The following is a 21,321-nucleotide window of genomic DNA, read 5'->3' as shown; positions in this document are numbered from 1 at the left end:
CATATACTCTGCTGGGTTATATCAAAACACTCCATACCAGCCATGACCACGTGCATCTATTTTGTTCAGTCAGTGTGTTTGCGTGTAGGTATTTACATATTAAATTATAATGGCGCCGTAGGGGATGGCCGACGTTTTACAGGCTCCTAACCAACCGTGCCATTTTGTTTGTTTTTCCCCGCATAGTTTGTAATTCATTTTGTACATGATGTTGCTGCTACCGTCTCTTATGACCGAAAATAACTTCTGGACATCAGAACAACAATTACTCACCTCGAACTGGACAAAGATCAGTCTGAGGTGAACGATATACCATTTGTCAAGACAAGGCCCAAATCACCGTCATCAGCGTGAAGAAAAGGCAGAGGAAAAAGGGAGGAGGACGGGGTGCCTTGTAACAATTTGCCATCGAGTAGATAAACCACCACTTCCCTCCGTATTATTGGCCAACGTGTAATCATTGGAAAACAAATAGGAAGATCTACGATTAAGACTTTCCTACCAACGAGACATTAAAAACTGCAATATCTTATGTTTCATCGAGACGTGGCTGAACGACGACACAGATAATATAGAGCTGGCTGATTTCTCCGTGCATCGGCAGGACAGAGCAGCTACGTCTGGTAAAACAAGGGCGGGGGTGTCTGTCTATTGTCAAGAACTGCTGGTGCGCGATGTCTAATATTAAAGAAGTCTTGATGTATTGCTCGCCTGAGATAGAATACCTCATGATAAGCTGTAGACCACATTACATTATATACCGAGTTCTTATTTTTACTACTTGTAGCCATCTCTTTACCACGACAAACAGATACTGGCACCAAGATCGCACTCAACGAGCTGTGTAAGGCCATAAGCAACCAAGAAAATGGTCACCCAAAAACAGCGCTCCTAGTGGCCGGGGACTTTAATGCAGGCAAACTTAAACCCGTTTTACCTCATTTCTACCAGCATGTCACATATGCAACCAGAGGGTAAAAACTATTCTAGACCACCTTTACTCCACACACAGAAACGCATACAAAGCTCTCCCTCGTCCTCCATTTGGCAAATCTGACCATATTTCTATCACCCACTTGCTCAATACATCATGCCGGAAACTCTAGACCCTCTCCAATTCACATACTGCCCCAACAGATCCACAGATGACGCAATCTCAATCACACTCCACACTGCCCTTTCCCACCTGGACAAAAGGAACACTTATGTATGAATGCTGTTCATTGACTACAGCTCAGCGTTCAACAGCATAGTGTCCACAAAGCTCATCACTAAGATAAGGACCCTGGGACTGAACACCTCCCTCTGCAACTGGATCCTGGACATCCTGATGGGTCCCAGGCGGTGAGGGTAGGCAGCAACACATCCGCTACACTGACCCTCAACATGTGGACCCCTCTGGGGTGCGTGCTCAGTCCCCTCCTGTACTATCTGTTCACCCACGACTGAATGGCCACGACTCCAACACCATCATTAAGTTTTCTGACGACACAACGGTGGTTGGCCTGATCACCGACGACGATGAGACAGCTCATAGATGGGTCAGAGACCTGGCAGTGTGGTGCCAGGACAACAACCTCTCCCTCAACGTCAGCAAGACAAATGAGCTGATCGTGGACTACAGGAAACAAAGGGCCGAACCATTCACATCAACGCGGCGGTAGTGGAGCGGGTCGAGCTTCAAGTTCCTCTGTGTCCACATCACTTAGGACCTATTCATGATCCAAGCACATAAACTCCGCTGTGAAGAGGGTACGGAACCGCCTCTTCCCCCTCAGGAGGCTGAAAATAATTGGTATGGGTCCTCAAAGACTCAAAGTTCTACAGCTGCACCATTGAGAGAATCTTGATTGGCTGCATCACCGCTTGGTATGTCAACAGCTCGGCAACCGACCACAAGGCGCTACAGACGGTAGCTGGGGCTACCACTGGGGCCGAACTCCCTGCCATCCAGGACCTCTATATCAGGCGGTGTTAGAGGCAGGCCCTAAAAATGATCCAAGACTCCTGCTACCGAATCATAGACTGCTCTCTCTTCTACTGCACGGCAAGCAGTACCGGAGCGCCAAGTCTGGGACCAAAAGGCACCTGAACAGCTTCTACTCCCAAGCCATAAGACTGCTGAACAATCGATTAAATGGCTGCCCACACTATTTACATCGACCCCTTTATGATTTAATCTTCATTATTTTGCACGGACTCTGCCCACACTCACACACACTACACTGACACTACAACACACACACGCATTTTGACAACACACACACACACACACACACATTCACTCTTCACATACGCTATTGCTACTGTTTATTATCTATCCTGATTGCCGAGTCACTTTTACCTCTACCCGCATGTACAGTTGAAGTCGGAAGTTTACATACACCTTAGCCAAATACATTTAAACTCAGTATTTCACAATTCCTGACATTTAATCCTAGTAACAATTCACTGTCTTAGGTCAGTTAGGATCACCACTTTATTTTAAGAATGTTAAATTACAGAATGATAGTAGAGAGAATGATTTATTTCAGCTTTTATTTATTTCATCACATTCCCAGTGGGTCAGAAGTTTACGTTCACTCAATTAGTATTTGGTAACATTGCCATTAAATTGTTTAACTTGGGTTAAACGTTTCGGGTAGCCTTCCACAAGCTTCCCAAAATAAGTTGGGTTAATTTTGGCCCATTCCTCCTGACAGAGCTGGTGTAACTGAGCCAGGTTTGTAGGCCTCCTTGCTTGCAAATGCTTTGTCCCCATGTGCAGTTGCAAACCGTAGTCTGGCATTTTTATGGCGGTTTTAGAGCAGTGGCTTCATCCTTGCGGAGCGGCCGATATAGGACTCGTTCTACTGTGGATATAGATACTTTTGTACCCGTTTCCTCCAGCATCTTCACAAGATCCTTTGCTGTTGTTCTGGGATTGATTTGCACTTTTCGCACCAAAGTAGGTTCATCTCTAGGAGACAGAACGCGTCTCCTCCCTGGGCGGTATGACGGCTGCGTGGTCCCATGGTGTTTATAGTTGCATACTATTGTTTGTACAGATCAACGTGATACCGTCAGGTGTTTGGAAATTGCTTCCATGGATGAACTTGTGGCGGTCTACAATTTGGCTGATTTCTTTTGATTTTCCCATTTTGATTTTCCCATTTCCCAGTTTGAAGGTAGGCCTTGAAATACAGCCACAGGTACACCTCCAATTGACTCAAATTTTGTCAATTAGCCTATTAGAAGCTTCTAAAGCCATGACATCATTTTCTGGAATTTCCCAAGCTGTTTAAAGGCACAGTCAGCTTAGTGTATGTAAACTTCTGACCCACTGGAATTGTGATCCAGTGAATTATAATTATAATTGAAATAATCTATATATTTTTTAAAAGTATGTCCTTGCCGACTTGCCTAAACTATAGTTTGTTAACAAGAAATTTGTGGAGTGGTTGAAAAACGAGTTTTAATGACTCCAACCTAAGTGTATGTAAACTTCCGACTTCAACTGTACATACTGTATTACCTCAATTACCTCATACCCCTGAACATTGACTTGGTACTGGTACTCTTTGCATATAGCCGCATTATTGTATTTGTGTTACTGTTTCTTTTTTTTTATTTAGCAAATATTTGTCTTACTTTCTAACTCTGCATTGTTAGGAATGGCCTCGTAAGTAAGCATTTCACTGTCAAGTCTACGCCTGTTGTATTCGGTGCATGTGACCAATAACACTTGATTTGATTTGCACAGCAGTGTTTCATTGTCAGTCTGGTTGTGCAGCAGTGGATGACTCATTTGCTGTCAGAACTGAACGTGTCACACCACACAGGACTGCCAGTATCCAAATCAATTGTCGACTCCGTCCACCAGAACACGCTGCTGTGCAAATCCAATAGAAAGTGGTATTCAAAATAGCACTATCTGCAGATGAATAACTCCCAGCCACAGTAAATGTATTTCCATTTCAGTACATAACAATAATGTCAAAGGGGGACATTGAAAGTTAGAATTCAGTTTGGGTTTGAGGCTTTGCACTGCGGTTGCCCAAAAAAGTATTTAAAAAATGCTGAATTAGCTGGAGAAGAACAAGTTCCAGAGACAACAGGGCCTTTGCACTGTTTATTTGGGTTGTGAAATCATGTAATATGAATCCATCGAGTTGTACAAAGTGTTAATTCCGTGTAAGAAACAGGGTTTACAAATATGTACAGCCCATATATTCACGGTTAAATTAGTTGTCATTTTCATAGATAAGGTAGCGATATATGAAGGTAGATATCACCCCAAATAGATTGTGAGTCTCCTAAATATGTTTTGGTGGATATCTACCTCCATATTGGAGGTTGTACCAAAATGCAGCGGTATTTTCCATGCACTAAAACAGCAGTCTGACACATTAAAGCAGTAAGAAAGACAAGCAGCATCAGAATAGAATATACCTTTCTGTATGCTCAACATTCTGGGATAGAGAGAAAGTCCCTATAAGGAAGAAAATAGCAGAAAGTACAGGGACAAGTTACTTCATATTCCTGAAGTTTCAATGGAGTTTGGTTGCATTTTAGTAGCAACATGTATATGAAGACTAGAGAGCAAATGATAGAGGATTTGTTTCAGCATATAGCAAAATATAAGATTAAACTCTTAATTGTGCAGAAGAGCAAGTATGCTGTGCTTCAATAATAAGAAAACACCTTCAACCTATTGTGACTGTGAGAGAACTTACCCCCAATGGTAAAATGTAAAAACTAAACAGACAATATTGGTCCTGGTCTACTCGAATGGAGGGTTCATGAAGACAAAACATACATGTTAACTGACTCTAGAGTTGCAGTTTCCACAAAAAGTAAGCCTAAGATATCTCAACTAATATAACATTATAATAACAGAAATTATACTTATTTAGATTATCTTCAGCTCAAAACTATCCCATGGTTTTACATTTACCTTAAACGTAAATTATTTTTCATTCTTCTAATATGCAAATAAAATAATATTATCAAATTAAATAAATTCTGAATTTAAAACAAAAACCCTTTTGGTATTTTCAAAAACAATTTGCTCATATATAATATATTAATTTCCTTCAACTATGCAAACACCTAGATATTTTTCACAATAAATATAGGTGAGTCCATACAAGTACTGTAACATATCATAATTAACATTCATACAAAATAGAATCAAAATGGCCGACACGTTTACAGTATGCATCTCAGTTTGAGTCGGTAGACAGAGATCGTAAACTGGTACCAGAGGTCAACTCCCGTACTGTGATGTAGACTGTTTGTATTCGGAATACAAGTAGCACCGTGATGACCCAGAAAAAGCACAGGTTTGTCATGGCTTTATACTGTTGGTGGTGATTGTCACATCTTTAAGGGAAAGTAAAGAAGGGAGAAGTTACAGCGTAAAAGACATAGAAAACTGTGCTGTATATCTGGAAATGCGGGTTTTGTTGAGTTAACCTTCATGACACCTACGTTTGAGTATTAAAGGCAGATTGAGGCTGTGTCCAAGACACACACACACACACACACACACACACACACACACACACACACACACACACACACACACACACACACACACACACACACACACACACACACACACACACACACACACACACACACACACACACACACACACACACACACACACACACAGTAACCTGAAAGTCCATAGGTCTGGACAGATCATGTATCGGCTTTAGTTTAAGTCCTTGAATGCAAGTGCCTGTAGGCCAAAGAGAAGGAGCAGGGGTAAGGGGGTTGGGTTTGGAATGAATCCACCCAGTAAATCTATGTGTTTGACAGACACATAAGATGGGTCTGGTGGGTGTGGCTTCCGATGATTCATGTGTTGGCGTTGCCGGCTGCCGATTGGTTGTCCTCAGCGTGCTTGAACATTAAGATAGAGTTGTAGATCTTGAGGGCAGGGCCGAGTTTTACACTCATGATCTTGACGATGTCGCGCTGGGTCAGCAGCAACAAGGCCTTCCCGTCGATTTGCTGTTGGAAGACAACCAATCAGATTACAGCATGGGTCAACAGCTGATGTGCAGTCAATTGAACCCAGTGAGAGAGGTAAAAAAAAATCCCTCTCACTCTCTAAGGGCTACAGATGTCCCTATGTAATATGTCACTATATAGAGTATGAGCAGTTTGATCAGTGGACACTAATCATACAATTCCCATTTAATTTATGAAATGGTAATCAAGTACTTATCAGTTGGATCAGATTGTGATGTCTTGTCCAACGACTAGACATGCCAGTCACAATACACATTTTACATTTGAATCTTACAATTAGCGCATTCATCTTAAGATAACACATTACATCAAGTACATTTTTCCTCAAAGTATATATCAGCAAAGACAGTTCTAGTATTTGGGGGGGTGGGCGTGAGAGTTATTTACAATAACTCTTCAAAGAGGTAGGGTTTCACAACTGTGGAGCCTCAACTGGGATTTGCTGAAAGAGGGATTTCAACAACCAAGAGACCAGTGGCAAATACTGTAGTCAGATTAGCTGAGGCAAATCAAATATGGCTGTGCTCGGAACGCTAATCACTACCGCTATTAGCTTCCAATTAATTGCTTTGTATTCCAGTGATGTCTCCTTACATCAGTATAATTCTCAACGCAAACTAACCCTGACCAAACACGGGGGGGGGGGGGGATCCATTCCTCTGGGTGTTTTGTTGCAGACAACTGTAACAGCAAAGGCTACTCCGCACGTTTCCCCTCATTTCCTTAGCCTTACGGAGGAAGACATGCCTTACAACTCTTAGTTGACTCCAGACTGGGAGACTAGAGGAGGTCCAGATGTTGTGTTCTCTTACCTCCTCTTTGAACTGATTGGCTTGTTCATCGCAGCCGGGGAGAGAGTGGATGAAGTCAGCCACCTGGACAAAGACAAGCAGAGGACAGACAGTTTAGCGCCTGGGAGACCGTCTCAATGGCAAGTACAGTTGAAGTCAGAAGTTTACATACCTTTAGGTTGGAGTCATTAAAACTCGTTTTTCAACCACTCCACAAATTTCTTCTTAACAAACAATAGTTTTGACAAGTCAATTAGGACATCTACTTTGTGCATGACACAAGTAATTTTTCCAACAATTGTTTACAGACAGATTATTTCACTTGTAATTCACTGGATCACAATTCCAGTGGGTCAGAAGTTTACATACACTAAGTTGACTGGGTCTTTATTCAGCTAGGAAAATTCCAGAAAATGATCTCATATCTTTAGAAGCTTCTGATAGGCTCAGTGACATAATTTGAGTCAATTGGAGGTGTACCTGTGGATGTATTTCAAGGCCTACCTTCAAACTCAGTGCTTCTTTCCTTGACATCATAGAAAATCAAAATAAAACAGCCAAGACCTCAGAAAAAGAATTGGAGACCTCCACAAGTCTGGTTCATTCTTGGGAGCAATTTCCAAATGCCTGAAGGTACCACGTTCAACTGTACAAACAATAGTATGCAAGTATAAACACCATGGGACCACGTAGCCATCATACCGCTCAGGAAGGAGACGTGTTCGAGATGAACATACTTTGGTGCGAAAAGTGCAAATCAATCCCAGAACAACAGCAAAGGACCTTGTGAAGATGCTGGAGGAAACAGGTACAAAAGTATCTATATCCACAGTAAAAACGAGTCCTATATCGACATAACCTGAAAGGCCGCTCAGCAAGGAAGAAGCCCCTGCTCTAAAGCTCTAAAACTTCCATAATAATGCCAGACTACGGTTTGCAACTGCACATGGGGACAAACATCATACTTTTTGGAGAAATGTCCTCTGGTCTGATGAAACAAAAATAGAACTGTTTGGCCATAATGACCATCGTTATGTTTGAGGGAAAAGGAAGAGGCTTGCAAGCTGAAGAACACCACCCCAACCGTGAAGCACGGGGGTGGCAGCATCATGTTGTGGGGGTGCTTTGCTGCAGGAGGGACTGGTGCACTTCACAAAATAAATGGCTTCATGAGGAAGGAAAATTATGTGGATATATTGAAGCAACATCAAGACATCAGTCAGGAAGGAAACTTCTTTGGGATAGGGGGCGGTATTTTGACGTCCGGATGAAAAGCGTGCCCAAAGTAAACTGCCTGCTAGCTAGGATATGCATATAATTGGTAGATTTGGATAGAAAACACTCTAAAGTTTCTAAAACTGTTAAAATAATAACCCTGAGGATAAACCATTCCAAAAACGTTTTTTCATCCTACCACTGATTTCAATGGCTGGGACTTTTATAATAGGGAGAAATCGTGCCCGATTGCAGTTCCTAGGGCTTCCACTAGATGTCAACAGTCTTTAGAAAGAGTTTCAGGCTGGAGTTTGGAAAAATGAGCCGGAAATTGTAGTCTTTGTAGGTGGCTCCCATTTTGGCTGTAGTGTTTCCAAGCGCGTGAATGAGAGCGTGTATTTTGGTATTTTTCTCCGGTAAAGACAATAAAGATTCTCCGTCTTAAACTTTATCATTTATTTGCATATTAGGGTACCTAAGGTGTGATTATAAACATTGATTGACTTGTTTGGATAAGTTAATAAGTTAATTAATTTTGTATGCATTTTGAAGGAAGGAAACGGAGTGGATTATTGACTGAAGCGTGACAGCTAAACTGAGTTTTTATGGATATAAAGGAGTTTACCAAACAAAAATGACCATCTGACTCAACTCCAGCCACTTTAATAATGGGAATTGATGGGAAATTATGTAAAATATATCACTAGCCACTTTAAACAATGCTACCTAATATAATGTTTACATACCCTACATTATTCATCTCATATGTATACGTATATACTGTACTCTATATCATCTACTGCATCCTTATGTAATACATGTATCACTAGCCACTTTAACTATGCCACTTTGTTTACATACTCATCTCATATGTATATACTGCACTCAATACCATCTACTGCATGTTGCCTATGCCGCTCTGTACCATCACTCATTCATATATCTTTATGTACATATTCTTTATCCCCTTACACTTGTGTCTATAAGGTAGTAGTTTTGGAATTGTTAGCTAGATTACTTGTTGGTTATTACTGCATTGTCGGAACTAGAAGCACAAGCATTTCACTACACTCACACTAACATCTGCTAACCATGTGTATGTGTGACAAATAACATTTGATTTGATTTGATTTGTAATGTACCTGGGACCTTTTGGAGTGCCAACAGAAGATCTTCAAAAGGTAAGGCATATATTATATCGCTATTTCTGACTTTCGTGTCGCAACTCCCTGGTTGAAAATGATTTGTTATGCATTTGTGTGCTGGGCGCTGTCCTCAGATAATCACATGGTTTGCTTTCGCCGTAAAGCCTTTTTGAAATTTGACACGACGGCTGGATTAACAACAAGTTAAGCTTTATTTTGATGTATTGCACTTGTGATTTCACTAGCTTCCCACTGATCCGCAGGAAGTTAAAGCTCGGTCGCAAATGGGTCTTCCAAATGGACAATGACCCCAAGCATACTTCCAAAGTTGTGGCAAAATGGCTTAAGGACAACAAAGTCAAGGTATTGGATTGGCCATCACAAAGCCCCGACCTCAATCCTATAGAAGATTTGTGGGCAGAACTGAAAAAAAAAGAGTATGCGAGCAAGGAGGCCTACAAACCTGACTCAGTTACACCAGCTCTGTCAGGAGGAATGGGCCAAAATTAACCCAACTTATTGTGGGAAGGTTGTGGAAGTCTACCCGAAACATCTGACCCAAGTTAAACAATTTAAAGGCAATGTATCCAAGTACCAATTGAGTGAATGTGAACTTCTGACCCACTGGGAATGTGATGAATTCAATAAAAGCTGAAATAAATCATTCTCTCTACTATTATTCTGACATTTCACATTCTTAAAATAAACTGGTGATCCTAACTGACCTAAAACAGGGAATTTTTACTAGGATTTCAGGAATTGTGAAAAATGTATGTATTTGGCTACGGTGTATGTAAACATCCGACTTCAACTGTATCTTGTGTAATTACCATAGTAACACTTTGCTTGAACTCTCCCAGTCATAAGGCCAACATAACATAACAAGTCATGACTGATCATGACATATGCTATGTCATTCCTATGAAATTGTTATTTAGGCCTCAAGATGAAGGGTTTCAGTAAAGAAAATCAGAGTAAGTGTTGACAGAAAAACAACATGACATCAGTGAGATCAGCTATCCCATAATAGCTGATCTCGCTGATGTCATGTTTTTTTTGTTGCATTTATGCTACATGAGGGTGTGCTAAACAGCTGAGCTGTAGGACTGATTATGAAACAGCAGTTTGGTCAAGTCTAAGACCCTTCAGACCTCACCTTGCTAACACACCGAAATAACACCTCCCAAAATCTATTACCTCAATGTGCATCACTGGCCAGTCCAAAAATAAACACAGATGTCCCGCTCCACTCAGACCCAGGCCCTGTTCTTAAAATTGATCCTTCCTGCCTTGAAGAAATCACCTATCTGACATGACTGGAAGGAAGAGTGTGTTTCAAGAGAATCTGAACAAGGCCACAGTGGCTAGAAGGCACAGCAATTGAATGTCAGTGTTCATAGATGTCAATGGAGCTAGAGGATGCTGTCGCTACAGGTTATGAGTCTGTGGACACCAATAAGGTTTTTCCATCTCTGCTATGCAGAATCATGAAAATGCAGCATCTGTACATGGCTCCTTGAAGGAACTGGCCAGTAGCCTGTACTGGGTTCAAATACAATTTGTTATCTTTAAAATAATTTGAGCATTTGATTTAGCCTACCTGGAGTGCCAGATGGGTGGAGTTTGCACGCTTAATTCCATTGGTTAAGCTCAAGCTCAACCAAGCACAGCTTAAGTATCCGAAAGCAAACAGGTACCATTTGAATCCAGGTCCACCGTGGTAGGTCTAGCAAGGCTGAATCATTCTGCTAGCACTAGCTGCAGCGGACTGCATGCTACCTGAGTGACATGTCAAATATCTGGCCTCGACATCAGACAGACAGAGTAATGTCAGTGTCTGTCTACATTACAATGAGGAGAGACATCTGAACTGCGACATACTGTAGTCCCTGGGTCATGATTCGCTAAATGCTAAAAACAGATCAAGACATATATTTCTAGAGTGGGTTGGAATTCAAAATCGGGAAATCTAAATTTGTGCTGGAATTACTAAAGAATCAAAGCAGTTCTCCAGTTTCAAAAGCATCAGCCTGTGAGGATGTTATTACCAATGACAACACTTTACGTACACCATCACCCATTTACTACCAACAATATCAATTTGTAACTTTTGAAAACCTTTCCCAAACAATCATAAATCCTGGTCAACATCCATCCTCCTTGATCCAAGCTTCATCCTAACACACCATACAATTCCGTGTATGTGCTCCAGCGCTACAAATGCAAATGGCTCAGTAAGCGAAGTGTTTTCATCAGCCATATTAGCACGGTAAACCTCTCCAGCCAGTGTGTGTTAAAGTGTGGCAGGAGTGGTTCAAGCATTAGAAGCCTGTTCCAGTCCTGGGCGCGAGAGCAGCACACTTAGACCAGAGCCTTTGCGAGGCTGGTCCCATGGCAATTTAGTTGAGACTCCCAGCACTACTCCCACAGAGGGTGGCACAAGAGGACATTCTCCTCTCCTCCACATCGGCTGCTGACACCCTCTCTTCTTTCGCCCCTTAGGAAAATATGATGGGCTATAATTGGCCTCGTAGGAGTCCAGGCAAAGGGGCCTGAAACATTGACCTTTCCGTTTGAAAGCGCCACTTTTGAAGAACTTTGACTCTCTCTCTCTCTTTGATAGAGAGGGGGGTTGTGGGAGTTGAATGCCAGATGGGTTATAGTCATTGTAGTGTCACTGTAGTGGGATGAGTGAATAGATATTATCGGGATCAAGAGCTGGCAGGATAATGAACCCCATGAATGAAATATTCAGCCTGAGTTTCTAGTACCTTAACAACAGTATGTCCCAGCTGAATGCTGAAAGGAGATGGGAAATGCACAGGATGTACCATCTTAATAGATATGTATGAGAGGGTTGATGAAGATACAGGAGATACTGATGCTCCAGGACTGTGGCTCAGTAGGTAAAAGTGTGATGCTAACAATGCCAAGGCTGTGGGTACAATTCCCAAAAGGATTATACTTTTTTAAATATATTTTTAAATGTTTGCACAGTGCTTTGGATGATAGTGTCTGCTATTACATGGTGCAATGCTAAAACCAATCAATTAGCTACTGGTTAGGTTGGAGAAGTGCTGGCTGATTGGTGATAGTGAAATGTGCCCATTCAGTACTGCTCTTGGCTATCAAGCTATAGGCTTAAGCTATAGAACCTCGGCTAAGGACTTCCTGACTATGAGGGGCATGGGTGAAGTAGGGAAATATCTGTAGGCTAGGGGGGTGGGGGGGGTGTTAGTGGGTGTTACACAAGCAGTGCTCTTCTCCCTCTAGTCGATCCCTTTACAGTCCTCCTCTCTTTCTCTCTACTGCAATCTCACACCTTCCACTCTGCCAAATCCCCACAACCGCCAAGACAAAACTTCCACCTCGGGTAAAACTCGATGACCTCTCTGCAGGTTGCTGTCATAAGACAAGCCTGGGCCATATTCGGCAAGCACAACACTGAACTTTGCAGATTTAAAACGTCATGAAAAGCCTACGTGATGCCTTATTCTAGATGTCAGAGGGGTGTGTTTGTTCAACGTAATATAGTTATGTTGCATCTTGGATTCTGGGTTTCTTTACTGATTATTTCACATTCACACAGGTAACACAGCTAGCCACCACTCTTCACTGATTCAGCCCTACTGCCTTCCCAGGTGACCCCCCTTGGAATTAACGTGATTGGTTATGATGAATAATAACGTTCCCAATATATATCTGAATGTCCCACAACACGTTGCGTTGCTGTTGTGAGTTCAGAGATAGTCTTGGTTACCTCTACTGTAGCATCTCTCTCTTCAATCCGTGCTGTGAGGGGGCCAGATCTTTCTCTCCTCTTCTCTCTTTCCTATCTTCCCCTTCCCTCCTCTCTTTCTTCCCCCTGGTGTGCCTCATTGGTGCCCGCATTAGATGGAAAATACTCAAACCCGTAACACAGGTGTTTGACCTCGTTACCGTTGGAGATGCTCAGTGGCGGCAGCGAGGAGCGGAGAAGGTGTGTGTGTGTGTGTGTGTGTAGCGAAGGGGAAATAATCACATTAAGTCCGGTAGCCTCATCTCATCAATCAACAAAGATGAAGAGAGAGTGCTTAGCAACTGCAGGAGGATCGTGGCATTGGCCGTATCGCGCACGCCGTTTCGACGGGTACGTAGGCATGTCAATTAATTCTTAAGAGTGGAGCGGCCTCACTGAGGGATTCTGATATTTCATTTGAGTCTCGTACTCGAACCAGAGAGGCAAACATCCAAGGATTTTTCTTTTTCTCAAGTGAAGGCTGACATTTCAATAGATTTGGATTGATATCAATTTGGCTTGACAAAGCAGGTTTAAACCACAATAAAAAGGGGCTAAGAAATGATGCTAGTCTGTTCAATAGATCAGACTGAGGGAACGGCAAGGACTAACCACATCAATAAAATGATTGAAAACATTATTCATACGCCTACACATTACCATGCCATATCTACCACTCTCTCCTTTATGCCCACAATGCATCAACTGTAAACAAACAGTCAAATATCTGAGCCTATTTACCACGAGGATCTCTGGTTGCTCGTGTCAAAGTTTATGGTCACACCTGGTTGCTATGGTGATGTGCCTTTGTCAAGCTCATGAAGCCTGATATCAACAGTAGAAGAGAAATGACAGCTTGGAGAGGAGAGAGACTGGACAGTACTTTACATGAGGGAGGACACTGGTTCCTATAAACCCAACTGACAGACAACTGGGTTACATAACAAACGTTCATATAAAGGGAATAATGTTTTCTATAAGTGAACTAAGGGAAAATAGAATCCTTTACACTGCAGCAAGCCACTTGTACAGCACACTCAACAATACAAGGGCCTGTACAAGGGCTTATAATAACCTATAATAACCTATACAAGGGCTTATAATAACCTATAATAACCTATACAAGGGCCTATAATAACCTATACAAGGGCCTATAATAACCTATACAAGATACAATACCAGATGAAGAAACAAACTAAGGTAAGACATCATCGGCTGAATCTCAAAATCACCCCCCATCCCCTCACCCCTCCATTTTGTTTCAGCAAGGAGGCCTATAAACCTGACTCAGTTACACCCGCACTGTCAGGAGGAATGGGCTTCTGACCAATTGGGAATGTGATGAAATAAATAAAAGCTGAAATAAAATCACTGGGTCTACTATTATTCCGTCATTTAACATTCTTCTTATAAAGTGGTGATCCTAACTGACCTAAGACGGGGAATTCTTACTAGGATTAAATGTCAGGAATTGTGAAATACTGATTTGAAATGTATTTGTCTAAGATGTATGTAAACTTCCGACTTCAACTGTATGCATGAGCGTGTGGATGTGTGTGTGCTCTCACCTCATCCACGGTCCAGTGGGCCACGCAGCTGGCCTGCAATCCGGCCACCCCAGGCAGCAGCTTGCAGTGCTGCTCCCAGCACAGGGGTAGGTCCCGTCCGGGTTGAGCCGACATGGCCGACAGGAACACAGACTGGTGGAGGGCCTGCTGCAGGCTATCCAGACTGCTCTCTGGAGGGGGGAAAGAGAGAGGGAGGATAAACATGTTATTCATGTGTTGCCAATGTGACTGTTAGTGAATGAGTGAGATCACTTTCTTTCTCACAGACAGACAGACAGACAGACAGACAGAGGGAGAGCGAGAGAGTGTTTATTCAAATGTAAAAACGCACAGTAGTAAAGTCAAGCGACAGACCTAAGACTTGAGTTATTTTTTCCTTTTGATTTTGCAGTGTATCAACAAACAAAGCATTTCGCTTTCAGCTTCCTTTCCAATGTTTTATTTTATTTTTTATTTTACCTTTATTTAACCAGGCAAGTCAGTTAAGAACAAATTCTTATTTTCAATGAGGGCCTAGGAACAGTGGGTTAACTGCCTGTTCAGGGGCAGAACGACAGATTTGTACCTTGTCAGCTCGGGGATATGAACTTGCAACCTTTCGGTTACTGGCACCAACACTCTAACCACTAGGCTACCCATAATCTTACATTTCTAATACTCTTATGCCATTGTGCCAAATCAGAGGAGTAAAGGAATAATCCATGACTTAGTCCCTTTTGACAGCACAGTGCAGATGCATCTCTCTTCATTATCCGTAGCACACAGTGGTAGATAAGAAGGATGAAGTGCTCCTGAGTTGTTAGTAGACCAGTGGACTAGGGGATGCACTAATGGTTGTCATGACTGACTGATGAAGAGACCAGCTAAAATGCCCTTTCTATAATCAAGATCCACTCTGAGTTTTGGCAGGCAGCACAAAGTGGGGCGAGCTTTGAGTGTGTGTTTGTGTGTGAGTGGGTCTGTGTGTCAGTGTGTGTGTGTGTCAGTATGTATGGGAGAACGAGTGTGTGTGTGTGAGTATGTATGGGAGAAAGAGAGTGTGTGTGTGTGTCTCAGTATGTATAGGAGAAAGAGAGTGTGTGTGTGTGTGTCTCAGTATGTATGGGAGAAAGAGTGTGTGTGTGTGAGTATATATAGGAGAAAGAGAGTGTGTGTATGTCTCAGTATGTATGGGAGAAAGAGAGTGTATGTCTGTGTTAGTATGTATGGGAGAAAGAGATGTCTCAGTATGTATGGGAGAAAGAGAGTGTGTGTATGTCTCAGTATGTATGGGAGAAAGAGAGTGTGTGTGTGTGTCAGTATGTATGGGAGAAAGAGAGTGTGTGTGTGTGTGTGTGTGTGTGTGTGTGTGTGTGTGTGTGTGTGTCAGTATGTATGGGAGAAAGAGAGTGTGTGTGTGTGTGTGTCAGTATGTATGGGAGAAAGAGAGTGTATGTCTGTGTCAGTATGTATGGGAGAAAGAGAGTATGTGTATGTCTCAGCATGTATGGGAGAAAGAGAGTGTGTGTGTGTGTCAGTATGTATGGGAGAAAGAGAGTGTGTGTGTGTGTGTCAGTATGTATGGGAGAAAGAGAGTGTGTGTGTGTGTGTGTGTGTCTCTCTGTGTCTCTGTTTCTGGGTGTGTGAATGCGTGTTTCAGGTCTGTCTGTCCTGACAGCAGGAACAGGGTCAGATACAGGACATGCTGTTTTTCTTCTAGTTGTCTCCTAGCGATGTCTCAATGGAGCAGAGATGAGTTTGACACGCTTGTCAACTGTGACATTTGTCTAGGTTTGCTGCACCGGTGACCAAATATAACTAAAGTCTTGAGCCTATGCTAAAGGGTTTTTAATAGTTAAAGATGATTATTATGATTAAGATTGAAATCAGTGTGTCATCAGTGTTATATTGCACACAATCATATGGTATAGTGTGAGGGGATTTCTGTGAGAACTGGAATACATGCAGACAATGTGAACAGATATCCTTTCGACTGCTCGTCTGAAACTAAAATGGCCTTTCTATTGCCTTTCTGCTCGTACCTTTTGAAGCTGTCGTCCAATTACATTTTACGGTGTTGTTTGGTATTATTACAAACAATCTAATAACTTGCATAGACAATGCAATAGATTTGAAGTGCTGTCCAATTAAGATGTTGTTTTTTTAGTTAGATAATGGATAAATTACAGTTTAAGGTTCTAAAAAGTTAACAGTATAAAGTCACTTAAATTTGTGGATTTTGAGATGACAAGACCTAATACATTTTTTTTGTATACAATTATTGTCAATTAAACAACTCTAGAGCTCCCTCCATTTAGTTGACTTCCTGCCGACAGCAGACACAGACACAAACCCTGCCACAGTCTGAATATCACCTCCTTCCTGTTTGTGAAAGAACAGGCGCGACACAGAAAGCTTTAATGTCATTACAGGAACACAGGCCTACTTTGATCATACAACTTTGATCATGGTGCCATGGTACAGCGCCCTTAGAGAAAGGATGTTCACGGCACAGCCCCGTAATGGGGAGCGCACAATTACGCCACAACAAAATATAGGGCCGAGAAACTAGACAGGGAACACGGATTGGATCACCTTAGCACAGGGTCTGCAACCTTTATGAATGGAAGAGACATTTTTTTCCACACACACACACAAAAAAAAGTGTTGAGGGAGCCACACAAGAAATTACAGCCCTTTTCAAGTGCAATAGTGACAATATCTGATATTCAGCACCACGGATAGCAGTCGGATCAAATAAGCATGAAATCTGGCGTTCAGGGTCACAGAGCAGTGAACACAGCGGCAGTCTGGTGAAGTTGCAGGGAGAATTGAATCTCGTGAACATACAGTAAAATATAACATATGCTGTAGGAGTGATGTTACTTTTTGATTTAAAAACCAAAGAAGGAAATATTGTTCTCCAGTGATTCATTGAAACACACACATCAAGTTCCGCAAGAAGCTGATTAACAAAACACAGATTTTATGCACAAGTTTTTATAATGCAAATAGAAGGTTTGATTGTAATCAATATTTATTATAATGCTTTAACTGATAACAAAGTGTATTGTGTTTCTTTACTTTTATAAATTATTATTGTTGTTCTTTTTGGTACATTTCAAAAACAGAATAGAAATAAGAGACTGCGATTTGAAGTTGCCACGAGCAGCACTGCACAGACATTGAGATGAGAGAGATGCAAGACTTGGCTCTCACACAGTACTGCGCATGTGCACAGGTTCGCTTCACGCTGTTACAGCATGGTAGCTACGGGACCAAAACAGCAAAGAAGTTGAGCACTGGGCTTCAACGCTCTTAGTTGTTGCATAAATTTACCCACAATGCTGTTTACTTTCTGCATCGATGGCATATCCCCGAGTCTACCTTTAACATGTATTGTCCTGTAGATTGTAATGTAGCCAAATGTAATTTTTGTCAATAAATTTAAAAAAAGACAAATATATGTGTCTTTTGGAGGCGGAAATCTAGCCAGGGAACCACAATGGGCAGTATGCAGCCGACAGCATTTGACCCTCCTATTTTAGAACCAACATCCTCCCCCTGTGTTTTCTACAAATACAACAATAAGGCATACCATCACCATGCTATTTGATTGGACGACAGAAGAGATCAAACTGAAAAGGTTTTAATAGATGTGAAAGGAACGGGAACATTATTATGTACGTATTTTTAGACAAACAAATTCAATTACCCTGCCCTATTTTGCTCCATCAAAATAACAAGCTCAGGAGAAAATTGACAACGGTACAGTAGTTACCATGGCAATGTTTCTATCTAAAGCAGGGGCTTTACTGTGTTGCAGTGTTTTGAATCTGTCTGCTTTGTTTCAACGACACACACCCCTCCATCTGAGTGAGCTTGTGATTTCCCAGCCTTCAGGCTACGGGGGGAGAGAGAGAGCAGAGAAAAACATAAAGGGCCTTTTAAAGCCCCCCTTTCCCTCTCCCTGTGGGCATAGCCGAGGAAGCGTCTTGCTCAAATGTTACTGGAGAGAAGAGATGAATTTCAAACGTGTGGAAAGCCAGCAGACAGGAGCACTGGAGATATGTTAATGTCTGGTGGTGTCCATCTTCTGGGGCGGTATAGGAGTGAGGCAGTGAGCTGCAGGGGGACAGAGCAGACATGGTGTGTCTCACTAGGGAGACATCCTGGCTCCAGGGATGGCTTCTCCCTCATTACTAAACATCTCAACGTGTGTGTGTAATAATAATAATCCAAATTAATAATGTGTGTGTGCATGTGTGTTACTGCTAAGAAATACCAGACAGCTTGACAACGCGTCAGAAGACTGACACTCCACCGTGTGCTAATAATTATAATACAAAATAATAATGTGTGTGTGTGTGTGTGAGAGACTGCATAAGAAATACCAGACAGCTTGACAACGCGTCAGGAGACTGACACTCTACCGGTGTCCCATGATCTGTGAGAGTAGGACCGTGAAGCCTCGTCAAGTTATTTACCTATTTAAATGATTGAGTGTTCCTGATCGATTTACCGACACCTGAATGCGAGAGTTATGGAGTCCAGTGAACAAGTCAGGGCAGTTTGATTCTGTAATGCTGCGAGCCCCAGGACTTCAAACACTGCGCTAACAGACCAAAACAAATGGATTTCCTGGCAAACACTTCTTAAAACATTCTGAGAATCCCCCCGTGGCGGTGAAACGTGCATTTTTTCCATCCCCCAGGGAGCATGAAACTCCTGTCAGTACAAAACAGACCTCTGCTACCAAAGCCTGCATGCACTTTAACTGTATACAGACTACCTGCACACCTCCCCGAGAAACCAATTTGCTTACTGCCGGGTTAGCGCTAGAGCTAACAAAAGCTAATCTAATCTAACGTGTCAGTAACAGCAGACCTCCGGTTTCACATTGAAGCACACAAACTACATCCACTATCATGCCCCCAGTGATGAAGGCACTCTTGTGGTCACTGGATTGATGGTAGCAGCACCGCCAGGTAGAAACCAGAACAATTAGTAATGTTTTGCAGCATTAATGACACGATAGCGCTGACCTCACACTGTGTATTTGAGTGGAACTATTAAATCATGATTAGTAGAATAAGATAAGATATTTGTTTTGAAAATGCTTTGATGTTACTTATGATAAATTAGATGGATTCCTGTGGTTATTAGTAAGCATAATCAATTGTGATGGAGTTAATGATAAACTGCCATTCCATCTTCAAACGTAAGTGGGAAATCTTAAAAAGAGTCTGCATCCTCAGCTCATACGGTTTGAAAATGTCACGGACCAATGGAGTCTACCGACGTTGGGGATGTCCTCTGCAGTTCAGGACCACATCTGACCCATGTCCATGTTCAAGGAGAATACAGTGACGTACAGAAGTTTAATTATCACTGCCCAGACCTGGGGTAACTATAGTTTTATGCTTTGTTGAAAGCAACTCATTTTCCAGGGGAACAAATAGTAACTTTGGAGGTGACTAAAATTAATTGAATAAAGATCTCTGAAAGTGTCTACTTTTCAAAACAGATCTCTGAAGTGAATACTTTTCTAAACTATTTGAATACAGATCTCTGAAAGTGTCTACTTTTCAAAACAGATCTCTGAAGTGAATACTTTTCTAAACTATTTGAATACAGATCTCTGAAAGTGTCTACTTTTCAAAACAGATCTCTGAAGTGAATACTTTTCAAAACAGATCTCTGAAGTGAATACTTTTCTAAACTATTTGAATACAGATCTCAGGAAGTGACTACTTTTCTGAAACTATTGGATTGGCTGCCTTCAACTTATGGCAGGGCTACATTTGGAACTGCATGTTGAAGACAGAAACATAATGAATAGAGAACATACAATCTCCTATACTATTCCACTCTATTTGACAATCATATCTGAGCTACACAATATATTTCTATCAAACCAATTAACCAATGATATTTTGTACATATACAGTGTACTAGACTAATTCAAATTTAATGGTTGTAGACTCATGTGCGGATGATAATAATGTGAAGGTGATATAACTGAAGGTTGAATGAAGGTTGAATGAAGGTTGAAAGTCTTCACGTGGCACAAAGGGAAGACCTCCAAACAGCAGCACCTCAAATGCAGATTGGCATTAATAAATAACTCTCACCTCATAAAAATACATTTCTTGTGTTGTTTTCCTTTAAATATGAAACTGATGATGCAACAATGCATAACAAATGATGGGTGCTCCTCTTTCCACTGGGATTCTCTGCCTCTAACCCTATTACAGGAGCTGAGTCACTGGCTTACTAGGGCTCTTTCATACCGTCCCTAGGAGGGAGTCAAAGATGTGATCCTCCTGTCTGGGTTGGCGCCCCCCCTTGGGTTGTGCCGTGGTGGAGAACTCTGTGGGATATACTCGGCCTTGTCTCAGGATGGTAAGTTGGTGGTTGAAGATATCCCTCTAGTGGTGTGGGGGCTGTGCTTTGGCAAAGTGGGTGGGGTTATATCCTTCCTGTTTGGCCCTGTCTGGGGGTGTCCTCGGATGGAGCCACAGTGTCTCCTGACCCCTCCTGTCTCAGCCTCCAGTATTTATGCTGCAGTAGTTCATGTGTCGGGGGGCTAGGGTCAGTTTGTTATATCTGGAGTACTTCTCCTGTCCTATCCGGTGTCCTGTGTGAATTTAAGTATGCTCTCTCTAATTCTCTCTTTCTCTCTTTCTTTCTCTCTCTCGGAGGACCTGAGCCCTAGGACCATGCCTCAGGACTACCTGACATGATGACTCCTTGCTGTCCCCAGTCCACCTGGCCGTGCTGCTGCTCCAGTTTCAACTGTTCTGCCTGTGATTATTATT

The 21,321-nt window shown here is 42.1% G+C and overlaps 1 protein-coding gene across 5 annotated transcripts in view; it reads right to left on the bottom strand.

The window, feature by feature from the left end:
* Positions 1 to 4,098: 4,098 nt before the first annotated feature.
* Positions 4,099 to 21,321, bottom strand: part of LOC118361197 (lethal(3)malignant brain tumor-like protein 4) — a 125,313-nt gene continuing 108,090 nt past the window's right edge. For all 5 annotated transcript variants that reach the window (XM_052483802.1, XM_052483804.1, XM_052483805.1 and 2 more), the window contains exons 18-20: positions 14,522 to 14,691; positions 6,837 to 6,899; positions 4,099 to 6,003 (exon numbers count right to left, since the gene is read on the bottom strand). In XM_052483802.1, the coding sequence (XP_052339762.1) occupies positions 5,848 to 6,003; positions 6,837 to 6,899; positions 14,522 to 14,691 (389 nt within the window). In that variant the 3' untranslated portion in view covers positions 4,099 to 5,847. The remainder of the gene's footprint in view (positions 6,004 to 6,836; positions 6,900 to 14,521; positions 14,692 to 21,321) is intronic.

The sequence above is a fragment of the Oncorhynchus keta genome, chromosome 28, assembly GCF_023373465.1.
Source record: "Oncorhynchus keta strain PuntledgeMale-10-30-2019 chromosome 28, Oket_V2, whole genome shotgun sequence".
Classification (NCBI taxonomy): domain Eukaryota; kingdom Metazoa; phylum Chordata; class Actinopteri; order Salmoniformes; family Salmonidae; genus Oncorhynchus; species Oncorhynchus keta.
This window is presented reverse-complemented; position numbering and strand designations above follow the sequence as displayed.